At 42.2% G+C, this 18,178-nt stretch overlaps 1 protein-coding gene across 6 annotated transcripts in view; it reads right to left on the reverse strand.

The window, feature by feature from the left end:
* The window catches only part of CTNND2 (catenin delta 2), a 993,743-nt gene that overhangs the window by 425,851 nt on the left and 549,714 nt on the right, over positions 1–18,178 (reverse strand). For all 6 annotated transcript variants that reach the window (XM_089312616.1, XM_051853868.3, XM_051853869.3 and 3 more), the window contains one exon: positions 7,763–7,935. In XM_089312616.1, coding sequence (XP_089168742.1) covers positions 7,763–7,935 — 173 coding nt within the window. The remainder of the gene's footprint in view (positions 1–7,762; positions 7,936–18,178) is intronic.

The raw sequence follows: 18,178 nt of genomic DNA on the forward strand, positions 1-18,178 counted from the left end.
TATTCCTCTGTGTATATGTAAGTTTCTGGCTAGGTCAGATTTAGGAAATATTAGTCTATTTGCAAGTTTTACATTATGTGTTTGTATGTGTGCTTGCTTGTATGTACTCAGGGGTACAATGGGGCCTCTTGTGTGACTGTGGAATCCATTTGTGGCTATTTTGCAGAACTGTTTAAGGGAAGGCTTATTTTCAAAGTGAAGCAGAAAGATACTGAAAGGGGTAGTAGGCAGTACTCGAAACTGCATTATTCTCTACAGCCTGAACCACTGATGTGTGAATTCAGAAACTAACTCAACAAACCACTAACAGAAGATTATTATACTACGTGTGAAAATGAGGAGTTTGTTCTGGAAGGGCTCTCAGCATTTCTCTTGCGGGGAGCATTAGACTTGATGTTATTTTGGAGATCTATCACTGTAGTGTTTTTGGTACCGAATACTCTCAGGCTCACAATTATGATATTGTTCTTTTTGGAAAGCAGAACCCCTGAGAATGCGACATCGGTGGACCAGAAGTGGTATCGGCCCAGGTACTGAGCAACCTTACTTCCTGATCTCTTCCCACTGTGCCTCTCTAAGGGAAGCAGGGATGGCAAAGAGGTCAGAAGGGGACAATCCTCAGACCTTGAAAACTTATTTAGTTCGCATACTTTTACAATCAGGCAATGCAAACGAGACAAAAGGCGCCCAGGGCTTCCAGTCAGTTAACAAGAGAGCTGACAGCCTCTGGTCACTAAGGAATCTTGACCTCCAGTCCTGAGTAGGCCACGTCACTAAGGAAAACTGCATTTTCCAAAACAGGGCCATGATTTAGGAGCAGTCCTTGTGAAGACGCATTCAGACCTGCCAAGCTCCCTGGAACTGTCACCGAGGGTCCTTGCTCTGGGACAGGATGGAATTTGCCCAGAATGCCGGGCAGCCAGGCTGACAATGGCAGGAATGAAAACTGAAGTCCCTGTTTGGTGGCTTCCTAGAGCCACACTAGTGACAGGACCAGCAGTCTGCTCCCATGTACTGTCTGTGTCCCTTCCACTTGCCCTACCCTTGTTATTTGAGAGGGAAACCTCAGCACTGATGGTGTTTCCCTTTCACAGGTGGCATGGATTCGGACACGGGCACTGAGGCATCTACTTGGAGCAGTGTTCCTGGGCCGGGACCGCAAAGCCCACAGGGCCAGTGTCACAGGAGCGGCCAAGCACATGCACGTGGCGTGGCATCAGGAGAGAAAGGATTCTAGCTGGTGTTGGAACTGTCTCGAGGCAGAGCAGTTTAAGTGGCAACGTGGTGGTGAGGGAATGAAAGCAACGACTAAAATGTACTCAGTGAGCTCAGACAGCCAGGACAGATTCTGGATGCAAACACGCAGGGCATGGCTTTAGGATGATGCCTTGGAAGAAGTCCTTTTGTAACTGGGAGCAGACTCGTAGCGCTATGTGGCACTGCTTGGTCTGTGCTGCTAAGACTTTTGAGAAAATGTTGCAATTCCCTGGAGTGACTTTGTCTATGATTTTAGGCTGGCACACAAATATGGAGATAGCCATTGAAATGAGAATAAATCATCCATCCTAAAATGCACACAAACTTATTTAGGTATTACTCAGAATGTTCTCACAATATAATATGATTAAAACAAGTCTGCATGCCCAAACAAGTCCAATTTCCCTGGGATATAAGAAAAAATTTGAACACTACTGCTATTGCTCACAGGATTTGATAACTTCTCTTTCGAAAGTCTTCTGAAACCACCTTTTTTAAAATTCTGATGGAAGAAAATCCTAGTACTACGAGAAAGGTTTGATTTTGGAAATAGCTGAATGAAATCATCAAGCACCTTGTCAGGCAATCCTCTTGAGGGGTGCTGGTTTTGGTAAAAACTAATCCGTAACATGGAGAGTAGAAACACCTTGTGTGCACAACGCCCACACCGTCCCTCTTCTGCACCAGTGGGAGCACCACCGCCAACAAGGAAAGAGGGGCTGATTCCACCGGGTGGAGACAGCCCAGTAACACTGAATGGTGGTGCCCACAACAAATTAAGTGTAAGTAATTGAAACACTAAGGAATTACTTTCCCCAGATGAGAACATCCCCAGGAAAAGGATCCAGAGAACTGCTGCAACCTTGGGGATAATAATGGAGGGAGAGAGGCAGCTATCTCATAGACCGTACTGTCTGTGCCACTGCAACCAGGACAGAGAAGTGGCAGGACTTTCATTTTCCCAAGGCTGCTACGTCACTGCTACAAACATGGTAGCACAGATTTGCACTGCCTTGCATTCTGAATTCACTTGCCTTGGGTTTTCCTTGAAGGAAAATTTGATCAGGGTCATTACTGATACATATTCTGAAAATTGTTTCCTATGGCCCTTTAGTGACCTACCATTGGAAAGAAAATGAGAGAAAAATGTATCAAACAGTGACGTAAGTACCTTCTATAAATTCATGCTAAAGAATGCATAAGGAAGGATTTCTTACTGATGACTCTTTCTTATATCTATATGAGCATTGCAAAAATACACTAAGAAAGCTTTTATTTTAGTAAGAGGTGCATTTGATATCATTTTAATAACTCCAATATTTGCCCAGAAGAGGAAATAGTCTAGTAAAACACACACACACACCCTCCCTGAAATGAGAGAAGTTTCAATTATTGAAGCCAGATTAAATACACTTATACTAGAAAAAGAATAAAGGACGGACACAATGTTAAAGCAAAGCAGGAAGCTGGGATTCGTCGAGGTGGACATGTTCAGACTATCTTAAAAATAAATGGTCTATCAAGTGTAGTTCTCTTTATCAAACCTTGCTGCATGATTCACTCACACAAAATAAATGAACAAATCATAAATCGTCTTCCCCATTTCCCACAAACATGCCCGGGAAGACACGTAAGGCAGCATACGTGTCCTCTAATTGCTGCATGATGTGTGCATTCTATGCTAAGAATCCCCTGCGATTTTGTGATTTCCACGTGTATGGGTGACTCTTCTCTTAACGTGTATTACCCAAGGATGTCTTTCATAACTGAGCAAACTGCAGTGCGGTCACAGCACTTGTCCCCATAACCCTTGTCATTCCACAATGGACTACGGTGGGTGTTCCTTGGGAAGCTGCTCCTCCTCTCACAGTGTGGGTCTCTGTGGCCTGCTCTGGGGTCTCTCTACCACCACCCAGAGTTCCTTGTCTCCTTGTCTTTCGCCTCTGCCTGATGTGAACGTGCACCAATAAGCACCAGTAATGTCCCAAACACAGTGAACACATCAGCTTCTGGCAGAGGTGAGCAGATGGTGTCTTTATAATTACGATATAGCACAAATGAGGACTTCTGAGACATAAAAGTGAGTGCAGCATTAAATAGACAGGCCGGATCAAAAAGCAATAGCAATTCTGCTTCTCACAAAGCTGATTGCTTTTCTAGGATATCCACTATTGTTCAGTTTCATTTTAGAGAATTATCATAGAGTTGTTAATTTCCTGCAGCCAGCAGGCCATTTCCCCAGGATTACGATTGTGCTCCAACTTCAGTTCTGCAGGGAGCACACGGACGGCTTTACAATCTTGGACTCCTGCTCCACTTTGTCAGTGCTCTATCTACATGTGTAGACTTTTGTATTCCCTGTATGTTTTGTTTCTTTGAGAGATGCATTGCTTTCTGAGGCTATCTTCTGTTTGCAGTTGAGGAGAAACCAACATTTTTCGGGTATCTCCTCTTTGCCAGAAGTCTTAAATTCAGGTTTTCATATAATCTGTAGGAGACTGTACATGAGTGCAAGCTGACAAAACCTGAAGGAGAGCCATTGTCTTTTTCTTCTACTTACCCAGCAGTCTGTGCAATCAAATTATAAAGAATTTGGCTGGTGATGGAGGAACCTGAAGAATATTTGGTGAACCCTGGGCCCAGCTCCTAGGGATGTGGAAATTGATCTTGTATGATGTCCACCCTTTGCAGTGGGGATATCTAATGGGAGGAAATGGCTTGTGTCCTATAGTTATAGGATCTTATATATGATACTGCAGAATGATGCCTTTAAAACACAAAGTAGGTCTTGCTGCTCTGCTCCAAACTTCCTATTATCTCTTTTCTTCACTCCAAGTAAAAGATCACAATGATCAACTTGGGCTCCTATCACCTTGCAAACTATAGCACCCTGTTCTGGCTAGCCTTGCTGACTTGTCACAGGCCAGGCTGCTCTATCCAGGCTCATTGCATCTGCTGTCCCCAAGACAGCCACATAACTCACTCCTCCTTCTCCTTCATGTCTTTTTCCAACCACTCCTTTCTCTGTGAGGTTCTGGGTTATACTCACTCCATCCCATCCTTGGGATCTTGCTAAACCTATTCTGTATCTGTTTCTTCCCCACAGAAAACATCACCTTTGGATAAACTATGCCATTTGCTTACTCACTATGGTCATTTTCTGAGTCTTCATCCCTGCTGCTGGAACCTAAGTAACAGAAAATGTGTTATTATTTTTACTTCTCCATGCCAACACAAAGGCTCATGGCAGCAGCAGGCACCGACTCAACATCTTGAATGCATCAGTGAATACCCCAGAGATAAACAAATGTGACAGGTAAGAGCCACTCTGTTTTGATTGGGGCACAAAAGCAAGGTTAACTTGAAGGAACAAGGGAGAAGTGGAGGAGTGGCCTACACAGCTGGTGAGAAACTGATGAGCAGAGTGGGGGAAGGGAATACTATACATCAGCTCACAGTGCTGGGGTCTGATAGAAGGGTGGTGCTCTCTCTGCTCCAGTCCAGCCCCATGAACTCACCCTAGTGTCAGAGAAGAACAACTTCCAAGGGTTTAAGTTGAGTAACAGCAGAGCATAGGTATTTCATAAGGTTTGTGTGCTTGTAGTTTTACATTGGGGCTGGCATAATGGGGCAAGGCAGGGCATGCACAGATCACCAGCGCCCATCACAGAGCCTGGTGATGATCGTTCCATTCCCATTTATTATGTCAGATAAACCACAGCCTTAAAAATAGAAATGAGAATCTTTGAGCATTTACGATACTCCTCTGAAATTGCATTCAGAAGTAATTTATAAGCCAGATAGAAAACCATTTGCTTTACTTTAAAATTACACAATTTTTTTAGACAAAAAAGGAATGTTTTTATGTTGATAGATTATTGACCTTACTCACTTGGCCTGGCATCTGTTAGTCATAATTTGAACATTCCTTGCACTCATCATACTTTATGACTATGGGATATTCTAAAAATTATTCCAGCCTTGAGAAAATGAGATTTAACACTGCTCAGAATATTGGACAAAATGTATCACAGGCTTTGAAAAACCACTCAACGTTCTGAACAATGGAGGCATTGCTGGAATGGGATATCGCTCTCTGCTTTCAAGGCTATCACACTAAATACAGAGTAAAAATGCTGGCTTACTTGTCCAGCATTTCTCAAACATTACATTGAAGTCACAGGTCCAGGAGAGTATTCAATAAAACATGCCTGGCATACTGCAGCACACAGCTGAAGCAAATCATGGTACCAATATCCACTGCTGAGCTGAGTAAACAAGACTTCAAGACGGTCTCAATTTTGTTAGTCAACTGCATCAGAACCTTTCAACTCTTGGTTTGAGAATTCAGACTTGCTCATTCTTCCATCTGGGCAAGACAGTGTACCAGTAACCTCTGCCTCAAGGGTGAGTTATAGCCTTCCACACTCACATTTAATGATGACTTCAATCTACAGCTGCGATGCCTTTGAATTCATAGCTTTGCTACCTTTACAAGTCAGTAACACTCTCTGATTAAACATTAAAGCACACTTTTAATGTGAGGTAAGGGACAGGTGCTGCATCTCAGTGGACTGTTTTAACCACTTCCTTTTATCCACATTCTTATAGCTCCGCATCACAAGAATGTAAAAGGGACAAAGGTATTCACAGACAAGGGTGTTGCTTGAAGAAGGCAATCATACTTTTAAAATGTTGTTGGAATAATAATTTAACATTAATAATGGAAATGTAAGGAGAGCTTTCAGTTTGTGCTTCAGTAATGTCAGTGTCATATCTGTGAGCTGACTGCAATGCTGGCCCTAGGCCATTCTCATTTGGCCTGCCCTTGCCTCTCTGCAGACAGAGCTTGGGGCCATGTGGCCAGTTAGGTGCTCCTGATACAAAGATGAATACAGCCCTGCCCACAGGTAGCTTTCAGTTTAATTGAACGAGAGGTGGGATGACTAAGAGCAATAAACTGTGACAGAGTTGGACTCCGAGGTTACAGGGACAGATGTTGGGGAGCAATCCAGGGAAGGGCCCAAGGCAGAGGCCGTGCTCAGCAAATGTGGAAAGAACCCCAAACTCCTCCTCCAAATGGGTGGTTTTGGTGTTGCTGGCTTCGTTCTATGAACAGAAGCACAAAAACTAAAAAGGCCTATTGCCAGTGAAGACAAATTTAAAAAGGCTTACGTCAAGGTAGCTCTAATATATTAACCCTGGCAGTTTGATCAAATATATCTTGCACCTCAAAATTCTGTGACCAAAATGTTATACACACATAATACACACACACAAGATATACACATACTATATATATATATACACACACACACACACTATATTTATACACTATATACACACACAATACACACCATATAAATATATACTCACACTATATATACACACATAACACACAACACACACACCATATATATACACATACCAAATACACTATATACATACACAATATACACACTATCTACACTCATACTATTACATATACCATATATATACACACATACTATATACACACAACATACATATGCACTCATATGCAGTACATTTACATCTTTCTTGAAAAAATAATTTTCCATATGTATATACATGCTTACACACACAATGTAGCTACACACATACAAATACCATATATATGCACACACTATATATCTATACACATAAACACTACATAGACACACACTATATATACACACACATATATGCTTATGTCAAACATTTATATCTTTCTTGAAAAAAAATTTGCCATATGTATATACAGACATTATATACATATACTACATATACATATATATTATATATACACATACACACAATATATATACACACAGACTATAAATCTATATACCCAATTCACACATATACATGTACACACTCCTATGTAGTACATTTGCATCTTTCTTGAAAAAATAATTTCCCAAATAGCAGCTGCTTCCTTTTTATAAAGAGTCAGTTTTAACTGTAATTAATAAATTTGTGCAGTAAAAGCAGAAGAACAAATTACATGCCTTAAAGAACAATTCGGGGTACATTTCAAAATCAGACTTGGCAAAGTCTAACTATTCCTAAACTAGTGTAATTATCTTCAGAATAGCTCTGTCTACTTGGTTACACAATTACACTGTTACCTGATATGATTAATCTCAGGGAATAATACACTTTTTTCTGTAGGAGAAAAAATACTATTTTTCCAGGTACACTCACAACTTAGTCTCTATGTCCTATTTGTATCACACGTAGGCACAGATAGAGTAACCGATGCACGCTCACGTATTCATACAGATCAGAGGGATTCAGTGTGAGTGATGCAGACACTCCCAGAGAAAATGTGTTCACCATTCAGGTCACTCTATAATCACATTTTATAATTGCTCTCATTCATTCACAGCACTGCAGGGCAGCTTCCCTAAGTTGGGGACACGCCTGCAGAAGGCAGGATGGTCCACCACACGCCCCTGGTCCCCACCTGTTCCCTAGGAACCCCAATGCAGCAAAGGGCACCTACCTGGCTGAAGCTCTGGCCCCCAGCTCGAGCTTGTGTGCTGCGGGCTGGGAGCTGCGAAGGGGCTGTGTCACCCAGGGCCAGGGTCTGGTTGCTATGGTAGCTGGCCGGATACTGGAAAGACCCTTCAGGTTTGGAATTGAGCTGAAGTGCACTCTGGGAGAGTAGGCTGGGCCCTGCATTGAAAGTCATTTAGAGCAGTCAGTGACAGTCTCAGTGAAGCAGAAATGACATGTATTATTTATTGAGAGTAGCCCAGAATTATCACATGCACATGATTCCAGCCATCTACGCTTTGAATTCTGAGAAATAAAATGACCATATAATTCAACTCCAGCCGTTTCAAAGTTCTCAAAGGAGTAGATTTTTCAAATGATCTCATCCTGACCTACATAGAGACATCTCTTATGAGACAAATTAGTTAATCAGGGAGTTATTTTTGGATCTGACAATATAAGAACCATTTGAAATAATTTAAAACTCTACCTTCTGATGCACGTTGGTTGTGTTAATATAATCCTACCTCTTTCTTCACGATTTGGATGCTGAGACACTCAAAACCTTCCAATCAGTGACAAATTCTATTGTGTAAAGAGTGATGCAATATCTCCCTGCCAGAACAGTAGACAGGGTAGACGGTGTTTAAAATATTAATAGCTCATTTTACAATGTAGAATTCATCCTGATCTCATATAATCTCAGATGAATAGTAATATTTGCTATCACAGCAATACACATTAGGAGAACAAAAAGAAGACAGCGTTTTAAGATTGGTACTGCTAATATGGTGATATGATAAGTGATGGAGAAATGATAATCAGGTCTTGACCCTATAATTCAATTACACTTTGCTCATGAAACTGTGTCTTATTTTCTTACATTTCTATTTCAGTGAGATTCTTGCAAGCGTTTGCTCATTTTCTTTTTATGTATGTTTTCTTCAATCCAATTGAATACTCACTTTGGGGACAAGGAGAAGAGTGGAATTATATTTGATCGTATCCATTATGCATGTTTGAAAGGTAGTTGAGTAGGAAAAGTGTGAGGGGGCAAAACCTTGTTTAATGCAGATTTTCTCATATTTCTTTGTACAAGGCAGTTCTTTTTCGGTGGAAGGTAATCATGCACAGAGCCTATAGGATAACCACTGTGCCATCCGTGAGGTCCCCCTTGCTCCTAGCTCATACAGACTATGAGCATTTTCAAGTTCCTTTTTTCTTTCTTTTTAAGAATAGAATTTGACTTTATTTTTCAAATGAGGCCCTAGAGTCAACGTGAAAGGATCACTTTTGCATAAAATGTGTCCTCTTTTCAATAACATCTGTTCACATAATCTTGACTACGTACAACCTTCCCATTCTGAGTCTGTGATGGAGCAAAAAACCAAAACAGAACAAAAGAAACACTTGCCACTGGACATTGCATAATAAGTTGATTAATTAATATAGGTAATACTTGGTATTTTGGAATCTAAACTGGAAATATGTCATGGAAGGAAATAAGAGCATCACCATTCAGCCCTGTTTTCATCATGAAGGACATAACAAAAGTAAAATTGTAATTCTTTATCTTTTAATTAAAAAAGTCCCAAGAAAACAGTGTGCACTAGATGGTGAGGCTTTCAATGGCCTGCAAAGAGATCATTCAGTCTGCAGTGATGGTGCTCCAGGCCCAATCAGATACAAGATGTTGTGGCCAGGAGCTACAGAATGCCATTCGGGATGCTAGCATCATGTTCTGTCATTGTGATGCGAGGTCCAGACCATGGGCAAGCTGAAATACAGGAGAGTCTGTGGAATGAAGGTAGGGGGTGGGGTTGGGGGCAGTGGCAACCACACGGAGGAGGAGGAAGTAAGCACTGGGTGGACAGTGATGAACGGTGGCCAAGGGTTTCACCCTTGATCCTTTCTGAAGGTTGCAGCTACACAGAGGACAGTGAATGATGGTGGAAAGCCTTTCTGGGGTTTGTGGTCACCATTCTTCCCAGTGATGGGCAGCTTCCCACTAAGGCTGGCTTTGGCCATTTCTTTCTAGATAGTCCACCTGGACTCAGTGGTTGCATAGGTCATGCCTCCTTTCCATGATAATGTGTCTCAAGGGTAAGAAAGGTTAAGGCAGATACAACAGTATGTAGAACTTTGAAATGTCAATAGAATAAAGTAAAATCTTTAATTTCATATAAATAATTTGACATGATGCATAAAGGAAAATAGTTACAGGTCCTAATTATTTGTCTTTCAAAGACACTGTATAAATTGGCCCTGATGAACATTCCTGAGTATGTACTTTAGCGAAGGAAATAATTTTATATATTCAGAACAGCTTCAAACTATTATCTCTAGAAATCGACAAATGCTATCTGTACAGGATATTTAGGTGAAAATGTAAAGCCCCTTTCAAGAATTTAAATTAAAAATATGAATCATTTGCTCCTGAATTATATATCATGAAATAATCAACTCAGTTTATCTTTTATAGTCAGTCATACATTTGATCAATACTCAATGAAATCAAATTCAGATTCCCTATCTCATTACTTTGTTCAGACATCTCAAGCACTGAAAACGAGATGTGCTGTGACAAAGGTAATTGCCACACTAAGCAATGCATCATAATATCACAGCACTAACATGTCACCAGCAAGGACAAAACAGGGTAGTAGCCAAAACCCTCCGTGCATTTTTAGAATTATTTTCTCCCTGCTCACTAGGTTTTAAAATGACAGTATGTAGTCATTCTAATTTTAGAGAGCACAAATATATGAAAATATGAAAAAGGTTACAATTATGACAGTTCTTAATTACTTTATAATGGAAGTAAAATGTATACATAACTAACTCTCCATTAGCTTTACTAACATTACTGTGCACTGGGGTTGAAAATACAAATTTGTCTAAGATTGAAGAAACACTTTCCGTTTGGGGCTTTCGATTATGATTTTTTTTCCTCCAGAAATTTCAACTTCATATCAAGTCTTGCTTGGGCTACAGGTCAAATTAGGGTGCAGTCCTGAGAACACAGCGTGTCTGAGCTGCAAGATGGATGTGATGAGGGAGGAAGGGGTGAGGACAAGGAGGAGTCTGGGCCCTGAAATTCCACCCAGGGTGATGGCATGTTCTCTTGAGCACTACCAATTGCTTGTGGAGAAAGCTGAACTATGTGCGACAGTACATCTGTGTCCGTCTTGGTCCCAGAATGCAGAAGCCAGTTTGTGGTGCATGTGCTTTAAGGACACTAACCTGAATGGTCATGGTGCCTTCTTTAACCACTGTGGACCTCACCTATCATGGGAGAGGCCTCACAACTGAGGCCAGGAGTCTGCTCCATATGACTCAGCCCTGTGGGCTGGAAGAGAGGTGACATCATTTCTGATAAACTGATGACACTCAAGACAGTGTTCTGCCCTTGGCCTGATCTAAGCTCACTACTCCTAACTAGACAGAGGGAAGATACTCCATGGGAAGTATATGTCGCTCCCCGTCTTCGTGGAGGAACGACACAGGACCCTGCGCTGTTCTTTTGTCTGCTCGGCCCTCCCCGGGTTTGCTGCTGGTTCTTCCCGGGTTGGCTACCGTCCCTTCCACCTCCGTGGAAGGGCGGTTCCCCCTGCCACATTCCCCACTTCCGCGGCAGAGCGGCACACCGCCGGCCGGCTCTCTCGGGGGCTGCACAGGTGTTCCTTCAGATAGATGTTCCCCTTAGATGTTCCCAGTGCATGGTGTCTCTCTCCTCCTTTATAGTCCTCTTCCGCCAATCCCAACTCTGCTACCCACACGCCGAGTACGCTGCTCTCCTCCAATCAGGAGTAAGTCCTACAGTTTATTGGTTGAACTGGAGGCAGCTGTGTAGAAGCTGTTTTCTCCTCTCCCAGCGCCATATTGTGGGAAAGCAGATGCATAGAATAAGTCTTAATTCCAGTAACTTAGTCTAGTCCGAGTTGCTCCCAGTTGCTCCCCACAAGTATACAATTAGTCTTCTTAATTCTACAATGATTCATGAAGCAAAAGCCCTGAGTGCAACACCAACATCTCTATTTGCTTTCAAATGTACAAACTTATTAGAGATTCTGAAGCAACCTTTAAAGAAAATTTGTACTTGCATCTCTTTTATTATCCCTGGAAAGGTGAAATGAGGTATGTAAACCATCAGACAGCATCATACACTTGGTAATATGATGATGCAGTTTAGATCCTTGTCTTCACTTCCAAGTCCAGGAGTTGTTGGCTAACATGAAAGTCACATATACATCAGTATTTTAAGTTGAATAAATCTCCCTTAAATATAGGTCTCCTTGTTTCTAAGAGAAATCTTCATGCCTCAGATTATGGCATACCCTCAGTGCGCTGCTGCTGAGATTCCAGGTGCTGCCTACAATTAGTGGGACAAAGTCAACCTCAGTAGACATAGAGGTCAAAATGATCCTTTTCTACATAAAGCCTGCTTTATATTTACATAACCAAAGATGAGGATGATGATGAAGATGGTGATGGTACCACCAGCTAACCTTCAGGGACTACTTCTTATCAGAGTCCAAGTACTGTCCTATTAAACTATTTGACTCTTGGCAACCCCCCATGGAGGAAGGACCTATCATCCCCACTCACATTAAGGGACCGGAGGAAGCCCCTGAGACCACAGAATGGTGGTGGGCTTGGGATGTGAGCACAGCAGGCTGGTGTCAGAGTGTGTTCTAACTGCACCTGCAACTTACTCTGTCCACAAATCTTAGTCTCTTCAAATGTAGCACCTCGTGAGATGATGGATGTCAATGTGCTTGGAAAAGTATGAACTGCTATCTGGATGCCAGGTGTTGTTGCTGTCTCATGATCGCATGATGTGGTCACATGGTATGATGATGCTACCTCCTGGCTTGGTTTGCTTGTCCTGAAAACCTTGTGACAGTTCTGGGTACTATCCCAGACCTCACTCCACATTTTCTTTCAACGTCATTTACAAAGGAGACATCCACAGCTTGGCTCATTAAAGTGGCCTGCTTGAAATAGAAAGCAAAACAAAACGAAAACAAAAACAACAAACCACAAAGCCCAGCATCAAGCTGAAAGATGAGGAATTAAAATATTTTGGGATTAACAGAAAGTTCTCCCCATATCCTCAGCCTGAAATTCTCTTGTTTATCAACCTCAAATTCATCCTCATATTTCGGGAGCTATTTAAATGTCATTTCCTCCTTGCAGCCTGCCTTGATGTCCAAGGGAAAATTAACCTACCCCACTATTGGTTCCTAAACACCCCAAATGGGCCAGATTCTGAGAAATTTTAACTGTTAAGCAGGGGAATATGCATGGTGTTACACAGTAACAGGTTATTAGGAAGGAAGAGAATAGGGTGAAAGCAGAGATTCTGGATTTTAAGATTTATTTTATATATTTGAAGGATAGTGTTACAGAGAGATAGCGGGAGAGACAGAGATTTATCTGCTGGTTCACTCCCTAGTAGCCCCAGTGACTAGGGCTGGGCCACAGCAAAGCCAGGAGCCAGGAGCTCCATCAGGTCTCCCATGTGGGGACAGAGGCTCAAAGACTCTGGTCATCTTCTGCTGCTTTCCCAGGTACATTAGCAGGGAGATGGATCAGAAGTGGACTAATTGGGACTTGAACCAGCCATATGGGATGCCAGCACTGCAGGCAGCAGCTTTACCCACTACACCACAGTGTCAGCCCTGATTCTCGATTTTTAACGTGATTGACAGTACAATGCTGTGTTTACAGGGAGGAGAGACCAAAGAGCAGGATTCCTCACACTGCAAAGCATACAAATCTGCAGTAATTAAGGAGGGTTGGGTGGCATTAGGGAGGGATAGAATGGTTCATAATAAAGAATTATTTGGGGACCAGAGTGGTGGCACAACAGGTAAAGCCACCACTTGAAATTCTGGCATCCCATATAAAGAGCATTGGCTGCTCCACCTCTGATCCAGCTCCCTACTAATGGACCTGGAAAGCAGCAGGGGTGGCCCAAGTACCCTGTCACCACTGTGGGAGACCAGGATGGAGCTGCAGGCTCCTTGCTTTTGCCTGGCTCAGCCACAGTCTTTGTGTCCATTTGAGAACTGAATCAGTAAACATAAGATCTCTCCCTTTCTCTTCCCCTCTGTGTGTCTCTCCTTCTCCCTGTCTCTCCCTCTCCCTCTCCCTGTCTCTCCCTCTCTTTTGGACACTCTGCCTTTTAAAGAAACAAATTTTTAGACAAATAATCATTTTAAATGAAAACTCACTGAGACCTGTGATTTAGTGACACATCTGTGTCTATTCACTGTAAGGTGATGTGCTGGTCTGCTGAGCCAAACATCTGTCTCAGAAAACAACAAATTAAATAAACCAGAGTAAAAAGCTGAAGCTCTCATCCTGCAAAACTCCTATGTGAAGGCTGGGAAGGAGTGTGTGTATTAGGGATCAGTTTTTGGAGAAGATAGGTTTAATTTCTCAGAGTTAAGATGGTGGGAGTTTATGTATAGTTGTTAGAATGGGAAGCTGGCTTGATTTTAATACCGGCTCTAACTTAACTAGACAAACTTAATCTTTCTCGGTGTGAAATAATTTCCAAGGTCTGATAAATAAATGCAAATGAAGTTTTAGGCACAGGTGTAGCTGTCAAGGTCATCAATAGTGGAAGGGAAAGTCACAAGAGCAAGATAGAATTCATACATTTAACTCCAAAGGATTAGTTTGCCATTAACAAGAAAGCATGAACAGAAAAAAGCTCGGGTCTTGAACGTGTTTTGTGAGGCTGTTACTTCAGGTCAATCAAAAGAATTAAGCACACAAATTGAGATGGACAAGTTCAGGACTGGATACCTCACAGAGGCAGCTTTGTTTAAATCTGTGTTTGTCAAAAATCACAGAAACATTATTTACTCTTAGGCTACATTTACTCTTAACAATGATTTAAAGACACATTTTTATGTAGGTCATGAAAACAACCACACAGACACAAACACTGTGACTGGTGGAGAAGGGGAACTCATTTCTATACTCCCATATCTGGTGTTGGTGGAAGATTAAGCACAATTTGAATTAGAATTTTTTTACTTAGGGGCTGGCACTGTGGCGCAGTGGGTTAACGCCCTGGCCTGAAGCGCCAGCATCCCATATGGGTGCCAGTTCAAGTCCCAGCTGCTCCACTTCCAGCACAGCTCTCTGCTATGGCCTGGGAAAGCAGCAGAAGATGGCCCATGTCCTTGGGCCCCTGCACTCACGTGGGAGACCTGGAAGAATCTCCTGGCTCCTGGCTTCAGATCGGCGAAGCTCCAGCTGCTGGGGCCAATTGGGGAGTGAACCATCGGAAGGAAAACCTCTCTCTCTGTCTCTACCTCTCTCTCTCTCTCTGCCTCTCCTCTCTCTGTATAACTCTGACTTTCAAATTAAAAAAAAAGAATTATTTTACTTAAATGAGAGTAATTCTCAGAGCAACACTAAGTACAAAGAAAGGGAAATATTTTGATAGAAAATACTTGGTAAGAATAAAGGAACTGGGTGATGGAAATTATATAAAAAGGGCTTTTATAAATTATATAACCAATGAGAAAAATTCAAGTTTGTGAGATTATTGAGCTGACCTAGACACTAGTCACAGCTAACTGTAAATTCACTGTAAGAAAAAAACACTGACCTTGCTTCACTGACTCTACTGGTCAGTGTCATTTATAGCACAAGTTGCTTCTTTGAGAATTCTGGAAGCTCTTGTCAACCTACACACTTAGGACAAGAGGTAGCGAGTGGTGATCACCTGGCGGTTCCTTCTAGTCTTCAGTAGTAACTGAAATACCTCGCGAGGAGGAGTTCATCCATGACATTCCCTGAAAGAGTAGTTCACTATTCTGCTGTTCCACAGATTAGCCAAGGCAAGACGCTCCAGGGGGCTGTTAGGCAAGGGAGGCTGCAGTTGATGTGGGGGTTCCACAGGCAGGGGTGGCTTGAACTCCCACTCCTAGCCTTTTTTTTTTTTTTTTTAAAGATTAACTTATTTATTTGAGAGGCAGAGTTACAGACAGACAGAGAGAAAGGTCTTCCATCCACTGGTTCACTTCCCAGTGACTGCTATGACCAGAGCTGAGCCCATCCAAAGCCAGGAGCCAGGAGCTTCTTCTGGGTCTCCCAAGCACTTGGGGCATTTTCTACTGCTTTTCCAGGCCATAGCAGAGAGCCAGACCAGATGAGGAGCGGCAGGGACATGAACCAGCATCCATATGGGATGCCAGTGCCACAGACAGAGGCTATGCCACAGTGCTGGCCCCATTCCTAGTTATCATCTGCAGAACATCTACGTCACTTAGCCAGTTGCTTTCCATGTGTATTCCTTTATGTGAAAATCAGAACTTTAATGGTGCCAGAAATATAAACGTACTCATTTAGTTTCTAAGCTGCTTTTGGATTCAACTGATTTTATTGGCCTAATTAGTAAGCTTTTTCAAATTTTACTATTATAGGTAGAACAATCCAAGATTGGCAAAGTGTTCATACTGTGCAATAACTCACTCAGTTTCAGACAATGAGCAAAATTACATTTATATCAAAACTAAACTTCAAATATATAACTAAAGGATTTTATTGTGCATGGGATATTATGTGTTATAATCACAGAATGGTATTTTTATAGCTCACTCCAGTTCCCAATTACTTCTTTATAAAGTTTTGTCTTTGGATGTTTTATCATTAAAAATTAATATAGCACCAAGAGAAGAAAAGCAGTACTTCTTTATAAATTGTCTCAAGAGGAGATTCACATTTCTCACTCTCCATAATTGTAAAAAGAAATACAAAATTAATACACATCAATTCTGAAGAAACCAAACCTATGATCTCAATCCAATGAAGGCTACAATTTATATATGGGATTAAACTGATTTAAAGAACAAATTGTAGGGGCCAGTGTTGTGTAGCGGGTAAAGTGACTGCTTGTGATGCTGGCATCCCATATGGGTTATTGGTTTGAGTCCTGGCTGCTCCACCTTTGATCCAGTTCCCTGCTAATGGCCTGGTTAAAGCAGCAGAAGGTGGCCAAAGTGTCTGGGTTCCTGACACCCTTGTGAGAAACCAGCTCTGGCCACTATGGCCATCTGGAAAGTGAACCAGTGGATGAAAGATCTCTCCCTCTCTCCTCTCTCTGTCTCTCCCTCTCTCTACATAACTCTGACTTTCATATAAATAAATAAATAAATCTTAAAAAAAATAAAAACAAGACCAAGTTGTTGATTTGCCCAACATCACAGACTCTCCCCCAGATTTCTGTATGGCTTGCATGTGCACTTCCTTCTGGCCTCCCATCCAACGTCATCCTCTCTTCCAGGGATTCCCAAACTTTCTGAAAAGTTATGGAGGTCCTCAAGAGCTTTCCCTGATATGGGCCATATATAATATTATTTATTGGAGATGTTTCAAAGAGGAGAATGCTCAGCACTTGTCCCTGAGCCATCAAAACAGCAAACCTATCCTATGTCACGAGCTTTCTGGAAAACCCCAGTGGGGACCTTCACGGGAGAAAAGGCATGGAAAGGCATACGCTCTCACTATTTCCGGGAAGACACTGTGACTCTGAGAGTCTCCTGCTAGGGCCACAGGGACCTCCAGGACTTCCAAGCACACTGTGAGGAGCCCTGCTCCACAAGGGTTCTCTAAATGTTCACAGCAAAATGCAATGAAAAGATAATTATTTTGGTTTAAAAACTTTTAGAAATCCATGTATAGTTGTTTTATGACATGCATTTTCATGAATGTTTTTAAAAGCCATGTGTGCATGGATGTACTCATCCCCTAACCCTGGCAGCCTGACTCCAATGTTCCTTAGGCCATTATCTACCTGACCTTCCAAGATGCACAGAGTCGATTCCAGCCTTTCTTGTTAGTGTGCAAATGGCATGAGGCGAGATACTGACTGCCAATAAATGCTTATTCTGAACACTTAACAGAAGGAATGCCAGTATCACCCACCCGTGCCTACAGTGATATACTAAAACCCAGGTCAGTAATTCATTCAGTGACTGTAATGTTTTAGTATTTAGGGGGCATCTCCTGGAGACCACCCCTCTTCCACAGCCTCCCAGGGGAAAGGCTGCTTGTTCTACAGCTTTCTTCTAGGGACTCTGAGGTGGTGGCTGCTTTTTACTCCTGCACTGCCTGCTCTGCTACTGCCCACACTTTGACCAGCTTGACTTTCATCCTCCTATCTGTGCTTTGGGCATCTGTGGTGCCTTGACAATTTCAAAACCAGGAACTTCCAGCCAGGCTCGCACTTTGCTTGATCCCAGAAGACATGGCTAACCCAGGTGAGAGCGGTGTGTTTAATGAGAAATCCGAAATTTTCTCCGGCTTAGGAAATGACAAGGACCTTTTCCTACATGTCACCTTTGTCTCTTCCTTCCATTTGAAGGTTTCCCTCTGAGCTAGTGACCACTTTGGAAAG

The sequence above is a fragment of the Oryctolagus cuniculus genome, chromosome 14, assembly GCF_051225735.1.
Source record: "Oryctolagus cuniculus isolate XC-2025 breed Fujian yellow rabbit chromosome 14, ASM5122573v1, whole genome shotgun sequence".
NCBI lineage: Eukaryota > Metazoa > Chordata > Mammalia > Lagomorpha > Leporidae > Oryctolagus > Oryctolagus cuniculus.